General features: G+C 41.9%; 1 protein-coding gene across 4 annotated transcripts; it reads right to left on the bottom strand.

Moving 5' to 3' along the window:
• Positions 1 to 839: 839 nt before the first annotated feature.
• Positions 840 to 13,176, bottom strand: SLC3A1 (solute carrier family 3 member 1). Of its 4 annotated transcripts, none has more exons than XM_053972656.1 (11): positions 12,721 to 13,176; positions 11,825 to 12,004; positions 10,738 to 10,892; positions 9,570 to 9,695; positions 7,383 to 7,499; positions 6,553 to 6,677; positions 5,188 to 5,386; positions 4,284 to 4,430; positions 3,953 to 4,023; positions 2,103 to 2,219; positions 1,191 to 1,280 (listed from the first exon to the last, which is right to left on the bottom strand). In XM_053972656.1, the coding sequence occupies exons 1-10, from the start codon at positions 13,115 to 13,117 to the stop codon at positions 2,111 to 2,113; spliced, it is 1,626 nt and encodes a 541-aa protein (XP_053828631.1). In that variant the 5' UTR covers positions 13,118 to 13,176; the 3' UTR covers positions 1,191 to 1,280; positions 2,103 to 2,110. The 4 variants fall into 4 exon arrangements, with proteins under 4 accessions (XP_053828630.1, XP_053828631.1, XP_053828632.1 ...); XM_053972657.1 differs by lacking the exon at positions 1,191 to 1,280 and adding an exon at positions 1,487 to 1,553; XM_053972655.1 differs by lacking the exon at positions 3,953 to 4,023 and having other exon boundaries at positions 840 to 1,280.
• Positions 13,177 to 13,393: the final 217 nt, after the last annotated feature.

Here is a 13,393-nt window from a genome sequence, read left to right as displayed (position 1 = left end):
GCCCAATTCATAGCTTAGCTGCCCTCTGAGCAAGGCACAAATTTGCTGTGCATTGCTTGGTAAAAGAAATGTATGGTGCACACCTAGGCACACATCAAGCACTGCAGGTGCAGCAAATGCAAATCAGGGCATGTGTACAAGTGTGACATTCAGTAGGGTTGATTCCGCTGCTTCCTCTGAACTAAAGTACACACCCCTCACCTCAGCCTTAGGGCAGGAAAAGAAATAAGAGAATGCAAACATATTCTAACTCAGCAAGGAGGGAGAGAATCAACTAGAAATGCAGTTATGAGTGTGGAATTAGATATTAGCTACATTTTGTTCTTTTTCTTCCTAACTTTGAGGATAATCAGAGTTAGACTTGAGAGAAGAGGTAAAACATCACAATATACACTAGTCTTGCTTGTGTTCACCTGTTTTAGCAAATATAGGGCCACCCCTTTGGAATAAGTTTTACAAATCTGCAGACTTCTGCAAAGTTACAGTGAACTGCCACAGGCTTGGGATTCCACAGGAGCACTTACAGACCAGCAACCTCCCGGGTCACCACCCAGAAAGCAACTGTTCCCTCTCCTCCCAAAAATACATGCTTAAACAGGACAGTTTTTAGAACAGGTTTACTTTTCTTCTCCACAGATCCTAAGGGGGAACTTATACCATTCTTTTTCCTTTTCATCACAAATACAGATACAAGACAATTATGTATCTGATTTTTCAGGACATTTATTTTGTACACAAATAATGTTTTAAAATCCGAAGAAAACAGAGTATTTTTAGCAATTCCCTGAAGCTAATATCTTCTAAATTAACATGAAAGCATGGGTATTCTACTCCTCTACTTAACAGTTCATGTAGAGTAAATTGAGGGCCTTGGAATAACAAGCTTTTTCTGCCACAAAACACTTCCCTTGAAAAGCTTCCATAGTATGAACAGGCTTTGCTGTTTTATATTCAAGGACAAGGCCTTCTCCCATTTCAGTTTTAATTAGTTTGGTATTGACCACTTTACCAGCATTGCTAAAATGAGTACTGAGTCTTATTACAGCTTCAGAGGGAAGGTGAGGAGCTACAGCCTGCAGGTCTGTTGTTGACTTCTGGCCGAAGTTGAGCACCATCATGAAGACTCTGTCTAACCCATCCAGCTCCCTCACATAGACAAAGACGTTACTGTCATTCCAGACGTGGCACATCCACCCTCGATTCATGGGGAGCTCATTGTTCCGCAGCAAGGTCAGCGCTCGGTACAAACTCAGGGTTGAGTTGGACCAGGTGCTTTGGATCTGCAACAGTCAGCACCAACAGGGTCAGTTCTTGGCTCTGCAGGGAGGAAATACAGCTCCCTTCTCACACCCACCCAGGCTGCTGAGAACGCACCTATCAGAATTCCGTGCTGACAATTATCCCTCTTCAAATCTGTCTCCAAATTTCACTGAAAATCTGCTTTTCCTCGTGCACTTCCTTGGCACGTGTGGAGTGGCAGACACAGAGTTTATTAAGCATAGCAGTTCCCCAGCACTAATGCAATTGCTTCGTCCCACAGCTTCCTTTCAGTACTGTTGATTTAGGAGAAAGCCACAGCTATTCAAAGCTTGACACTGAATATTTTTCATTGAGTCCAGTCTACTGCAGTCACAGGATTTATTCCACATTTTATATTTTTGCTATCTTAGATTTTTTTTTCTGCCTTGAATTTTGGTCAGCAGTGTAGGTCAGCAAAATCTGTTTGATTCACTGCTCTACTTATGTTAGACTCAGTCTATATCAAATTCTTGTTACAAAGCCAGTGCTTTTTATAGCAACAGAAATGGGGGAAAAGAGACCAGTTTTCAGTTTAATATTAAAAGGATTAAAAGAATGTTAAAGAGCCAAATTGTGACATCAACATCATAATTGTAGTTGCTCTGCTTAAATGAATATAGATGAAGGAGGCTCCTTGTTGTGCAAGGATTTCCTTTTCTAATAAAACTTACGAGGATTCAGTGCTTTTTTTTCCCTTGAGTTTGTTCCTGCTACCAATGCTCACTACTAAAAGGAAGCCAGAGCAAAATAGATACATTAAAATATTTTGAGACCATTAGTTTGTTACACATGTAGATACCTACTTCCACATTTACACTTTGGTAGTTGGCATTAACAGGTAACCAGCTGCTGTTGCCTTCAGTAAAACCAGCATTGACTTCTCCATCCCACTGCATGGGGGATTTCTCTGGGAGGGTTGCCTAGAAAATAAAAGTGGTGATTACCATATTAAAAATTACTCTTTGAATAGCATGTTCTCACAGCTCCCAAATTATCTCCCTTTCAGTATTGCTTTCTTTGGTTTAAGTTAAAAATAATGAGGATGTAATTGTGGTCCAAATCTAAGGAGAAAATGAGAACCAAGACAGTTCCTGAAATGGAGGGGAGGGGATCATCTCAGAGCATTGCTAGGTAAAATGTGGAATTCCCAAATTCTACTAGAATTTGACAATGACTCTTACTAGAGTTGTTATCCTTTGCAACAGGTGGTTGGATAAAAGTTTACTGATAACAGCCAGGATATTCTGATAAATATCTAGACATGCGGAGAGTGAATATGTGAGGTAATGAGTCCTTAGAAGAGACATTAAAATAACAGTAAACAACAACTGCTGTTCAGTGTCTGTTATTTTCTAAGTATTGCACTTTTCACCCCAGAACTCTTCAAGCTTACATTTGCAAGGGGTACAATTTTGACAGGATTGTTTGTGTTAGAAAGGTAAAAATTATTATTTCCAAGTGCAAAACTATTGAAAACTGGCTTTTAGCTGATTAAAAAGTGTCGATGTAAAAAAAGTCTGAAGTTCTCATTTTGAAGAATTCACAATCCTGAAAAAGCTTCCTCATTTTTACTGAAAAGCTGCCAAAAGATCTGACACTTAAATTTAATGATATAAGAGGGCATAAAATATTTTGCACATACTTTGAGTGTTTGTTTTCCATGAAAACTGTTTTTCATATAAAGGACACTTTTCAATACAATCTGTCAGAGCAGCAGCCTAACAAAAGAAATTGTCACTTTGCTTTGTGACATTATAAATAATGGGTTTCTCCTTTTTAGCATATTCTGAAAAGCAGGGGAAAAAAATCCTAAGTTTTCAACACTGGTAACACTACCTCTCATCTTTACCTCTTTCAGTGTCTCCTGAAGTGTTTGAAATGCTGGGACTAAAGCCTATATCATCCTGAGCAAATACTCTCCATTTTCCTAAGACACCCATTAATCAGGGAACCTTCCTCTCCAGCCTGAGTGAAGGGTGGGTTTGCATTTGTTCCAAAGCCCTGAGCCACAGGGTAGCCACTAAAAGAGAGTGAACCCTGAGGAGCTCAGGGTGAGCCACTTTTCTTAAGAGAATCACTCTGTCAGCAATAATCAGCAGCAGCAAGAAAATGCAGGAGATACTTTGACCTAGAATTTTCTCCGAGGAAATGAGATTTCCTTTTAAATCAGAGAATCACTTCCTCACATCTGAATCAGACAAATCTAGAGGTGATCCTGTGCTTCAAGTACCTCTTTCCCTTTGATACAAAGCTAGCCAGTGCCATTTCTAGTATTGCCAGCAGCTGCCTTATTCCCTAACAGAGGCTTTTCACAGGGAAAGCAGCATCTGCCATAGGACAATGTTCTTATGGTGCTCAAATATGGTCAGGAGAGGCAGAGATGAGCTGTTCCATTTTGGGACAGACTATGCAGAATGACCAAAAGCCACTTCTGCTTGCCACCAGGCAGCCTCCCCTTCATGCAGATTCCTTTTTCTGAGCTTGGGCACACTCATTACAGCTGTGGCTTGGACAGAATCAGAACCGTGACTTCCTTTAAATAACAGCTACGAAATAATGAACTCTGGCATAATGATGTCAGTCCCACTTCCATGGGAGGAAGGAGATGGCTCAGTTATCTTCCCTCATATGTCTGCAGCACACCTCTCCTTACCCCTGGCCAGGCGCCATACTGGCACTTGCTGTCCTTTCTGCTGAAGCAACACTGCTGGAAACCATGCAAGACTGATCCAGAGAAAGACAGAAATCAGCATCCATAACTGAAGTCTAGCAGTTCAGACACACAATCAAGGCCTTGGTTCTGGTCTCTGGCCTGGCCATTTCCACATGCTGTACAGAGGTTTGCCATGAGGAACATGGAAAACCATTTAAGCAGTGAGAAAGACTGGGTTTGGTTAGCAAAACAAAAGTTCTTGTGTTTTTGAATGTTCTGTTACTTGGAACTAAACAACAACAGGACCAGAGTTTACATGCTCTTCACTTACATTTTCTGATGCAATGTTTTCCATGCCTATTTCTTCACCATAGTAAGTGACAGGAGTGCCAGGGAGGGTTAAAAGCAGCATGTTCATGACATTGATGTACTCCTTCCCAATCCGAGTTGAAATCCGAGCAGTGTTAGGGCTTCCAACCTGAAGAAAACATCATTCTGTTAAACATACATTATAAAATTTCATGCACATGTGAAATTGATTAACTAATTTAACAAGGTAGTAAATGTTTTGGGTTTTTTTCTTTCCCTTCCATGGCTGTGAGGTCCATTATCTTTATCTTGATGCCATTACAAACTTCTGCCCCAAAAAAATTAACACGCAAAAGTCCTGCCAGCAGCACATGAGGCAGAAGTGAGGAAGAGATGACAAACAACTCTCCCTGCTTACAGTTCTCTGCTATTTTTTCTGCTGTGTGAGGATTGCTCTGCTTCCTTTGAAAAGATCCTTTGCACATTCTGAACATGCTTCCTAGGAAAAAGAGAAGCAATGTTTTAAGCTAACTGCCCTCCACTGCCTGCTCTTCTCTGCCCTGGCCCCAGGCAGGTTCCAGAATCCATTGCAGTGAGTCAGTTTATGGTCAAAGATAATTATTCCAATTCCATTCTCACTGGTGATTTAGCCACTGGAGACACTGAGGGAGAGGCATGATCATAAATTCCCTTCTGTCATCCTTGCAAGGGGAGTGGAACTGTTACTGAAGGCCAAGGACTCCAACGACAGCAGCTGAGAGTTTTCACAAGGACAGCAACTATAGCTCAGCCATGGGCCCAGGCTGCTGCTGATCCCACTGAGATCGTGTGTGTGTGTGTGTGTGTGTGTGTGTGTGTGTGTGTGTGTGGTTTCTGTCACCTACAGGAACAAGCCCTTCCTAGGAGAGTTAGTCTAGAACTCTTACTGCCCAGTTTGGCCATTTTCCTGCAGGCATGTTTTTCATCCATGAGTTGACAGCTTCAAAAATACTGTTGCCAGATAGATCTTTCATGTTAATTAGGTTGAAGTTGAAGGGAAAATCTGCTTCTTGGATAAAAGTCGTTCCATAATACATCATTGTTGCTTCAATGTCTTCCTTTTCATCATCATCAGAACCCATAAATCTACAAAGAAGTACACAAATAGCTTTTTTTGGTTACACAGAACAGAATAAAGCTAGAAATGGTTGGACACAGCATAAAGAATTATGGTCACTTCCCCCTCCCCATTAAAAAAAGATTAATACAGAGAAATTGTATTTTGTAAGGCAGACAAGGAATCAAGGAGAATAAGTACTTCTTGGAAATTGCTGGAGAAAAATCTACAGAAGTCAACACAAGGCTAAAGTGTCTGACTGAGTTTTTATCTTTCTGAATCCATGTCCACACACTCCATTCCAGCAATTTCCATGCTTCACAGAAGAGGACCTGGGGGTCCCCCAAGTTGACCATGAGCCATCAATGTGCCCCTACAGGCGGCTCATGGCATCCTGGGCTGCATTAGGAGGAGTGCTGCCAGAAGTGAGGGCAGTAATCCTTCCCCTTTAGTCTGCCACTAAGGCCATTAGGGACTGAAACATCTCTCCCAGGAGGAAAGGCTGCGAGGTGGGGCTGTTTAGCCTGGGGAAGGGATGCCTCCGGGATCTCATCCATGTATTGAAGGGAGTTCAAAGGTGACAGAGCCAGGATCCTTTCAGTGGTGCCCAGTGCCAGGGCCAGAGGCAATGGGTACAAACTGAAACACAGGACAGGTGTTTCCCTATGAACATCTGGAAACTCCCACCAATCAGGGTGACTGAGCTCTGGCACTGGTTTTCCAGGGAGGTTGTAGAGTCTCCATTACTGGAAATGTTCAAAGGCTATCCGGACAAGTTCCTGGACAACTGGCTCCAGGTGGCCCTAAAAAGCAGGGGATTTGGACCAGAGAATTTCAGGAGGTCCTTTCCAAATTCAACCATTCTGTGATTTTAACACTCTCTGACTGTGTGTCTCACTTGATGTGCACTATTAAAGTTAAAGAATGTATCAAGCACAGGGTTGATAAATTAGTATCTCTGTGATTAGAATGTTTTCCTTTTCTGCTTACCTTTATACAGTCCATAGATGGAGCAGAGCTAACAGGGCGAATTCCTTTCTGCATACACTGGGGAGGTGACAGTGCAGCCTATGCACTGCTATCTGCACTGGAGGATTTGCATTTCTGTGGCGTATTATGTTAGTAAAAGAACATTTTCTTGCTAGCAAGAGGGAGATGAATATTAGAAAAAAAACTGGCCAGCTGTGCTGGTTACCTGTATCTGCCAGGCTCTCTGCTGAACTCATTCATGGTGTGACGGAAGCTGCGGATGATGTCATGCAAACCAACTTGCGTGGTGGTGTAGTCATGGTAGAGCTGGGAATAGGCTGTGATACTCTCCTTAAAGCAGGGTATAGTAATTCACATTAGTTCACCAATGTTTTAGGTTTCAGAGTCCTCCAAATTCTCCCCATTCTTGCCTGAGTGCACCAGTTCATTAATTTTTACTGAAATGAGTTCAGCATGCTAACACTAACAGCACAGAGCTGAACTGCACTTGATGATCTGTGGAGTAGCAGAGGACTGATAATTTTGGATCCCATCCTTCAGTAGGGAAAGCCCACCCACAGCACTAACCAAGAGAGCCCATCTGGAGCACGAGCTGTGGCCTCAGACCAGGCCAGAAAGATGGACAGTGCCTTGATACAGTAACACAACACCATCACCACCTTGAGCTCGCCAGCTGTCTGTGACCCCCAGATCCACAGGAGAACAGTGACTTGGTGCTGGTACTACCTGGCAACATCACGAAGTTCACTATCAGAGCAAAAGCAAGTCACATAAACAGTGAATGTGTCTGGTCACCTCTCATTGTGACACATGGCCTACATCAGTGTTTTCTTAGTTACGCTTCAGCTCTTACTGGGGCTTCTGTGGTGAGTGCTCTTTGTGCAGAGTGCCCGGGACCCACCCACCTTCCAAGGCTGACCTGATTTTCCTACAGCCACAATTAAGACCCAAAAGAGTCAAAGCAGGCACTCTTGTCTCCATAGGAAATGCAGGAAGGAAAGCAAAGACATCAACATTACATTACATAAACATTACATTTTGAGACTTGTTCACTGGAGGCTCATCCCGGAGATGTGTTGCTTCTAAGAGAAATTTAATAGTGCCAAAACTAAATCCATCAACTCCTTTGCCAAGCCAAAATTTGATAATATCCTAGATAAAAGCAAAAATTGAAAAGCCTGAGTAAGTCTACCCCATTTAAAATAGTATACTCTTAAAAAGAAAACTAAACTTGTAAGGAGGTGTTAATACATTTAGGTGTTAATACATTTAAGGAGGTGTTAATTCATTTTTTGATTTGTACTTTGAATTTTTCTAGAAGCTAAAGTGAATCATGTTGATCTAAGGTCAAATTAATAGCTAAATAAAGTATGTCTTACTATTTCATTCCTACAAAAAAATAAAAGACTGGTCTCTAACTTCTCCTGTAATTCAGGAGCCCAAAGCCAGGTCATGATTCACTAAAAGCAGCTTCTAATCTCATCCATCAACACAACTGGGCTCATGCTAAGTGATGTTGATGAACACTCATATAATGGCTGCACACAATTAGAACACATTGATTCAAATATGCAGGAATATGTTGTTCTGCACAAGCCTTGTGCCACCAATTTTCTTTTACACAATAGAGCTCTTAAAATATTTGTTCTCTCTTATTTGACTGATGTAATTTTTAAATTTCTTTTTCCGACTTATTTGTTGATTCACAGGAACATAAGAAATTATCATCCAACAATTACAAGTGCTATTGATTTGAAATTTCACGATCAAATTCCAATGTTAGTCACTATTAGTAAAATTATATCCTACTTCACTAACTATATTACTACAGTTTTAATTGCCCCAGTTTTAACAAAAAACTCCAAAGTTCAGTTCCTCTTGAGTGGTTTCTGCAAATGTCCTTTTAGTTGTGATACTTGTCTTCGTCTGAGGAAAAAACCAGTTTTTTATATATATATTTTAAAGTCTATTGACTTGCCTTTTTAAAACATATGGAGTACACTTATCTGAAAAAGCTGGAGTAGAATTAGTACACTCGTAAGCTATACAGATTTTTGTTTGGCAAATAAAGATGGCCTCACTGAGCTGCACTTTTTCGTAGCTCCATTCTGCAAGCAGCAGCTGTCAATGTGGTGTCTGTCCAATACTGAATGTACCCAAAAACGCTCATGCTTATACCTGTGCTCAGCACAAAAGCAAACCCGGCTATCAGGTGCTTATGCAAACATCATGCACTGATGTGGTTCTCACCGGCACCAATCTACATCTATTTACATATGAAAGCCACAACGTGCTGGTTGCTGAGTTTGGCTGTTCTTGGGTGCCCTTGTGCTGCTGAACCAAAGACTTGAGCTTCTCTGCAGGAGTCCATTTGCTTCCTGCTCAATCCTCCTAACCTTCTCGAACAGGATTTTGAATTAAAATAGTAGATAAAAATTATTCTTTAACATGATGTTCATACACATTTACCAAAGGTTGGAGTTACCAGGACAAACTTCCTAGCTTTCATGTATTCTTTTTTTTTTTTTTTTTTTTTTTTTTTTTTTTTAAAAGGTGTGACCAGAAGCGTTTTGTTTCTTCAAGCTCATGCAGTACCCACATGGTGAGAGGAGAGGCCCCACAGAGACCATCCCAGGAAGGCTGACAGGAAGGCTGAGCAGCTGTGAAGACCAGCGCCCAAGAAATGCACCACAATTCAACAGAACAAAGTGGCAAACACTGATTCAATTAAACACATGAAGTAGCTGTACTACCTGCTGAGGCATAACTTAGAGAAAGGGGAAAAAGAAGCAGCAGCTGTCAGGCTCCCCATATTCAGGTCTACATCCCCATATTTTAATGAATTCCACACTGTCTGCTAGGAAACAGTGCAGACAGGAAGGAGATTCCATCGGAGCAGCACCATCACCACCACTCTCACTGTGAAAACACTCATTTTCCTCCTGGAAAGTCATCAGACACATGGACAGATCGAAACTCACTATCTCCCCCTTATCAACAAGCCCAGGCATACATTGTAATTCAAATCAGCATTGCCTCTGCTTTCCCAAAAATGCAAACCTCTCTCTAATAAACAAGGTGCCATCCCTCCATTTGACTGGCTAATCAACAACTCTTTGTATCAACAAAGATAAAAAACTTCTCTGCACTTGACGTTCTACACAGGCTTCAGTGCAAGAGCTGCTTTGCTGCTGGCTTAGCACCAGTGGGTTTCATACTTACACGGATTTCTTGTTGGACAGCAGGGTTGCGAAAATTTAAGTCTGGCTGTTCCTTCCCAAACTGATGGAAATAACATTGCTTTCTCAGGTCGTCAAACTGCCAGCTGGAATTCCCAAAGACACTCACCTGCTCAGCCAAGGGAGAGAGACAATCAGATCTACTAACTTAACAAACATTCCCTCCTATGCATACATTAAAATGTGGGGCATTACAAGCATAAAATAAAGCACAAAATGCCTAATCAGTGGACTACATTTTGAACAGATTTTGGTACTCATGATTTTCATGCCTTTTTGCCACTAGTTGCTCTCCCTTTAGTTGTGCTTTGCCACATGTATTTCTTGCTCAGTATTGTAGATTTTGAAGATTTTTTATTAACTTTCATTGGGAATTATCTGGAATAGAGGGGAAAACATGGGTGGGAACACTTATTTTGGAATGACTTCTCCTAAAACTTATTAAATAGCTTTAGTTAACTTAGAGCTTTCTGCAATTTAGTATTATCCATTTGAAAGGCCAACAACAGTCAGCAAGTTAAAAATGTTAAACTTTATCACCATCTCTCTAATGAAATATTCCAAAAGATAGTTCTTAAGACTCTTAAGATTAAAGAGAAATTATACAAATTGATACAAAGTATTAATTCCACCTGGAGTTTTTAGAATATACAAGTTCCCAATCATGCACCCACCAGTTCTAATCTAAAATAAGTATATTTGAAATAGGCAACATGCTTTCTGGCCTGATCACTTTCCAGAAAAAAGGAAAAAAGCCAAGATCATATTGTTTTGTTTCCTTCCCCACCAACTATGATTTCAGAGTACCTGACATGCAGTTTCTAGAACAAAACACCCACACACAAAAGGGGGCATGTGTGAACCATTTGTGCACAACTTTTTTTTTGTGTGTGTGTGTGTTTGTTTAATGAACAAAGATTTAACACTGAAGTGAAGAAACAAAGGTAATTTTTAGAACTCCACTTGGAGCTTTTCGAGTGATTCCCCCAACCTGATTTAAATCTTAATCTGCACTAACACATGTAATAACATCAGTTTGTACCTCTCACCAGTCACTTAAAACCCCATGTACACTGGGACAATCATGTTACAGCTGCTTTTGCTCTGTGGCATCCAGCTTGGGATGTGTGTGTGTCCCTCCCTGTGTTTACCCAGTTGTTGGGAGGGACGACTGAGCCAGCAGCCTGCCTGCAGTCCTGCCAGATGTAGTAGTCCGTGTACTTCCCAGTCCGATTGCGGCTCAGCTGAAACCACTGGTGTTTGTCGCTTGTGTGGTTTGGTATTAAATCCATAATCACCTTTAGCCCTTAAAAATAAAAACAAAAACATTAAAAAACCATCAGCCCTGCTTTCCCTCCCCAAACTACAACATTACATTTAGCTTTCTAAGACAACATTCTTATTTGTTCCAAATGCAGTATCAGAGGTATTTGGGCTTCTTCCATGCCAGAGGTCTGGTGAAGGAGAGGGGCATAAAAACCCCACAAAAAGTACCAGACTACCAAAACAGTTAGACCTGACTGGTGTTTGCAAGTAGCTGGAACACAGCCTGGGAGGGAAAGAAGGGTGAAGAGAACAATCAAAACAGACTTCTGCTGTTATGAACCACTTTCACTAACTCTGACTTCAACATCTGTCTCATACCTCCCAGGTGAGAAAGGCACTTCACCAGTCTAGCAACAGTGATCACACATTCTTCATCACCCTTCCTAAAGAACAGACATTTTATTGAAACCTTTTAGACTCGCAAACCATCTTCTGTTCAGCTCAGCAGCTTTAAGAAGAAACTCCTGAGCAAACATTTGGTCTGAGGCATAAACTCATCAAAGCAAGGGTGCAAGGGCAGGAAAGAAGTGTGTGTTCCCTCATGTTCAGTCACACAGAACTGCACCTCAGCTTGATCCCAGCCTTCCAATGCCCATAAGACAGGCCTCAGGGAGCATGGATGGGTGCCAGCCCACCACCCACAAACATCCTTCTTGCAGAGGACATGCAGCCACCCTGTGCTGTTGCTGTAGCTCCCTGTGCCCTCTCTCCTGCTTTCAGCACTGCCCCAGAGCGAAAGGGCAGGAGACGGCAATCACGGAGCTCAAGTTGCTGTGGAGCTGCCTTGTACTTTGCTGCCACCTCTATCTGTTCCTGCTCAATGGCACTATGGGGGGACTGCCAGGTGCACAAACTGAAGTCCCTATAAGGTCTATCTTTTTAACAGTTACTTTGCTTGGAGGTGCAGCTTACCTTTGTCATGTATGGCTGCAATCAGATTCTCAAAATCTGTCATTGATCCAAAAATGGGATCAATGTCATAGAAGTCTTCAGCTCCATAGCCAAGGTCTTTTAAAGGGGACTTAAAGAAAGAGGTGATCCAGATGGTTTTTATATTCAAATATGTAATATGGTCCAGTTTTTCTTGGATACCTATTTAAAAAGAAAAGGACATCATCTGTTCAGAAATGACAGAATATTTTTGTTTGTACACAGGTCCCTTTATCTTCCTGACATGTTACTAGAGTATGCAACTACAGAAACACTTTCTGCCCTTCACCTGCCAGTACTGTACAGTGTGGCTATCACTTGTTTAGAAATGCATTGTCCATTTTGGTGTTGAGCCTTCCCTTTCTGCAGGGCAGTCTCAGCTCAGCTACTGGTAAGTGGCATTGCTTCCTTGCTATCAGGCACCCCATCTCCATGCATTTTTACCAGCTGATAACACCTAGACCATGAAAAAACAAGAAGTAAGTAGCACATCTTTCTCCCCTCTTTGTCAGTTTTAGTTTTCCTTAGGAAGAGCAGCCACCAAACATGACCAGGTGCTCAGCACCACTCATCCTCCTGACTGGACTCAGTTTTGTGGAGGTATCTGACTCTGGTAGCAGCTGTGCTGCTGCTTGTTCTCAGCACCATCTCTCAACTTCCTTTCTAATTCCAACTTTCTAACTTAAACTTAACTTGAGCAAGCAGCTGCTGGATTTATTCACAACAATGTGAGTTGCTATTAACATTGCCTGACAACTTCTCTTAGTTCTCTCCATTAGGCTGGCTTTGTCTATTGGACTGTACTTTTCCACTGGTTTTGCTTTTTATATACTCATACACACACAACTGTTACATGGCAAGAATGAAAACTGACCCACCTTTCAGATCCCCATTCCCATCCATGTTGCTGTCCTTGAAGGAGCGAGGATAGATCTGATAAATAGGGCTAGCCTGCCACCAGTCAAGGCACCTTGGAGAGAGAGCAATGATGGCAATCGTAGCGCACACAAGCACAACAGAACCAGCAATTACGAGCCAGAAGAGGATCTCCCTGGTGACTCTGTAGCGGGCTTGGCTGGAGAACTGCAGCAAGACCTCCTTCGGCATCCCAGCATAAGGCTTCAACACTGTCTCCTCCACAGCCACTGGGTCCACATCAACACTGCACCTTTTTGGCATTTCTTCTTGGCTACTGGTGTCTGTTTCCTTGTCCTCAAAATCCTCATTTTGAACAAATCCATTGTTCTGCACACCTCCCTTCTCACTCAGCTCCATAGGTAAGCTCCTAGCTTCCACCTCAACTGTTTTACTTGACAGTTCTTGTCCTGGAGACTCTGGCCACAGCACCTTTGTTCAGTGAAATGAGAAGCAGTGCAATTAGGTATTCTGGGTTGATAATCAATCCTGACTAACTAGTCAAAGTTCAAAAAGGGACAAAAAGGGCAAAGTGCTCACGATGTTCTGCATAATATTCAGCATCTTTAGCAAGATAACAAAATGCTACAAGAAAGGGCAGTCCTCCTGGGAAGTAAAGCCTATTGTTGGTACCAG

Source organism: Vidua macroura, chromosome 3 (genome assembly GCF_024509145.1).
Source record: "Vidua macroura isolate BioBank_ID:100142 chromosome 3, ASM2450914v1, whole genome shotgun sequence".
NCBI lineage: Eukaryota > Metazoa > Chordata > Aves > Passeriformes > Viduidae > Vidua > Vidua macroura.
This window is presented reverse-complemented; position numbering and strand designations above follow the sequence as displayed.

What these genes read in the sequence shown, in the direction of transcription:
- SLC3A1 (XM_053972655.1), bottom strand. Translation starts at nt 13,117, where the DNA reads ATGGAGCTGAGTGAGAAGGGAGGTGTGCAGAACAATGGATTTGTTCAA. An exon ending in CTGTCCAACAAGAAATCCGT is followed by an intron (nt 7,500 to 9,569) that starts GTAAGTATGAAA and finishes GCTTTTATCTAG; the next exon opens with GATATTATCAAATTTTGGCT. An exon ending in CAGTGAACAAGTCTCAAAAT is followed by an intron (nt 6,678 to 7,382) that starts GTAATGTTTATG and finishes CCCTGCTTTAAG; the next exon opens with GAGAGTATCACAGCCTATTC.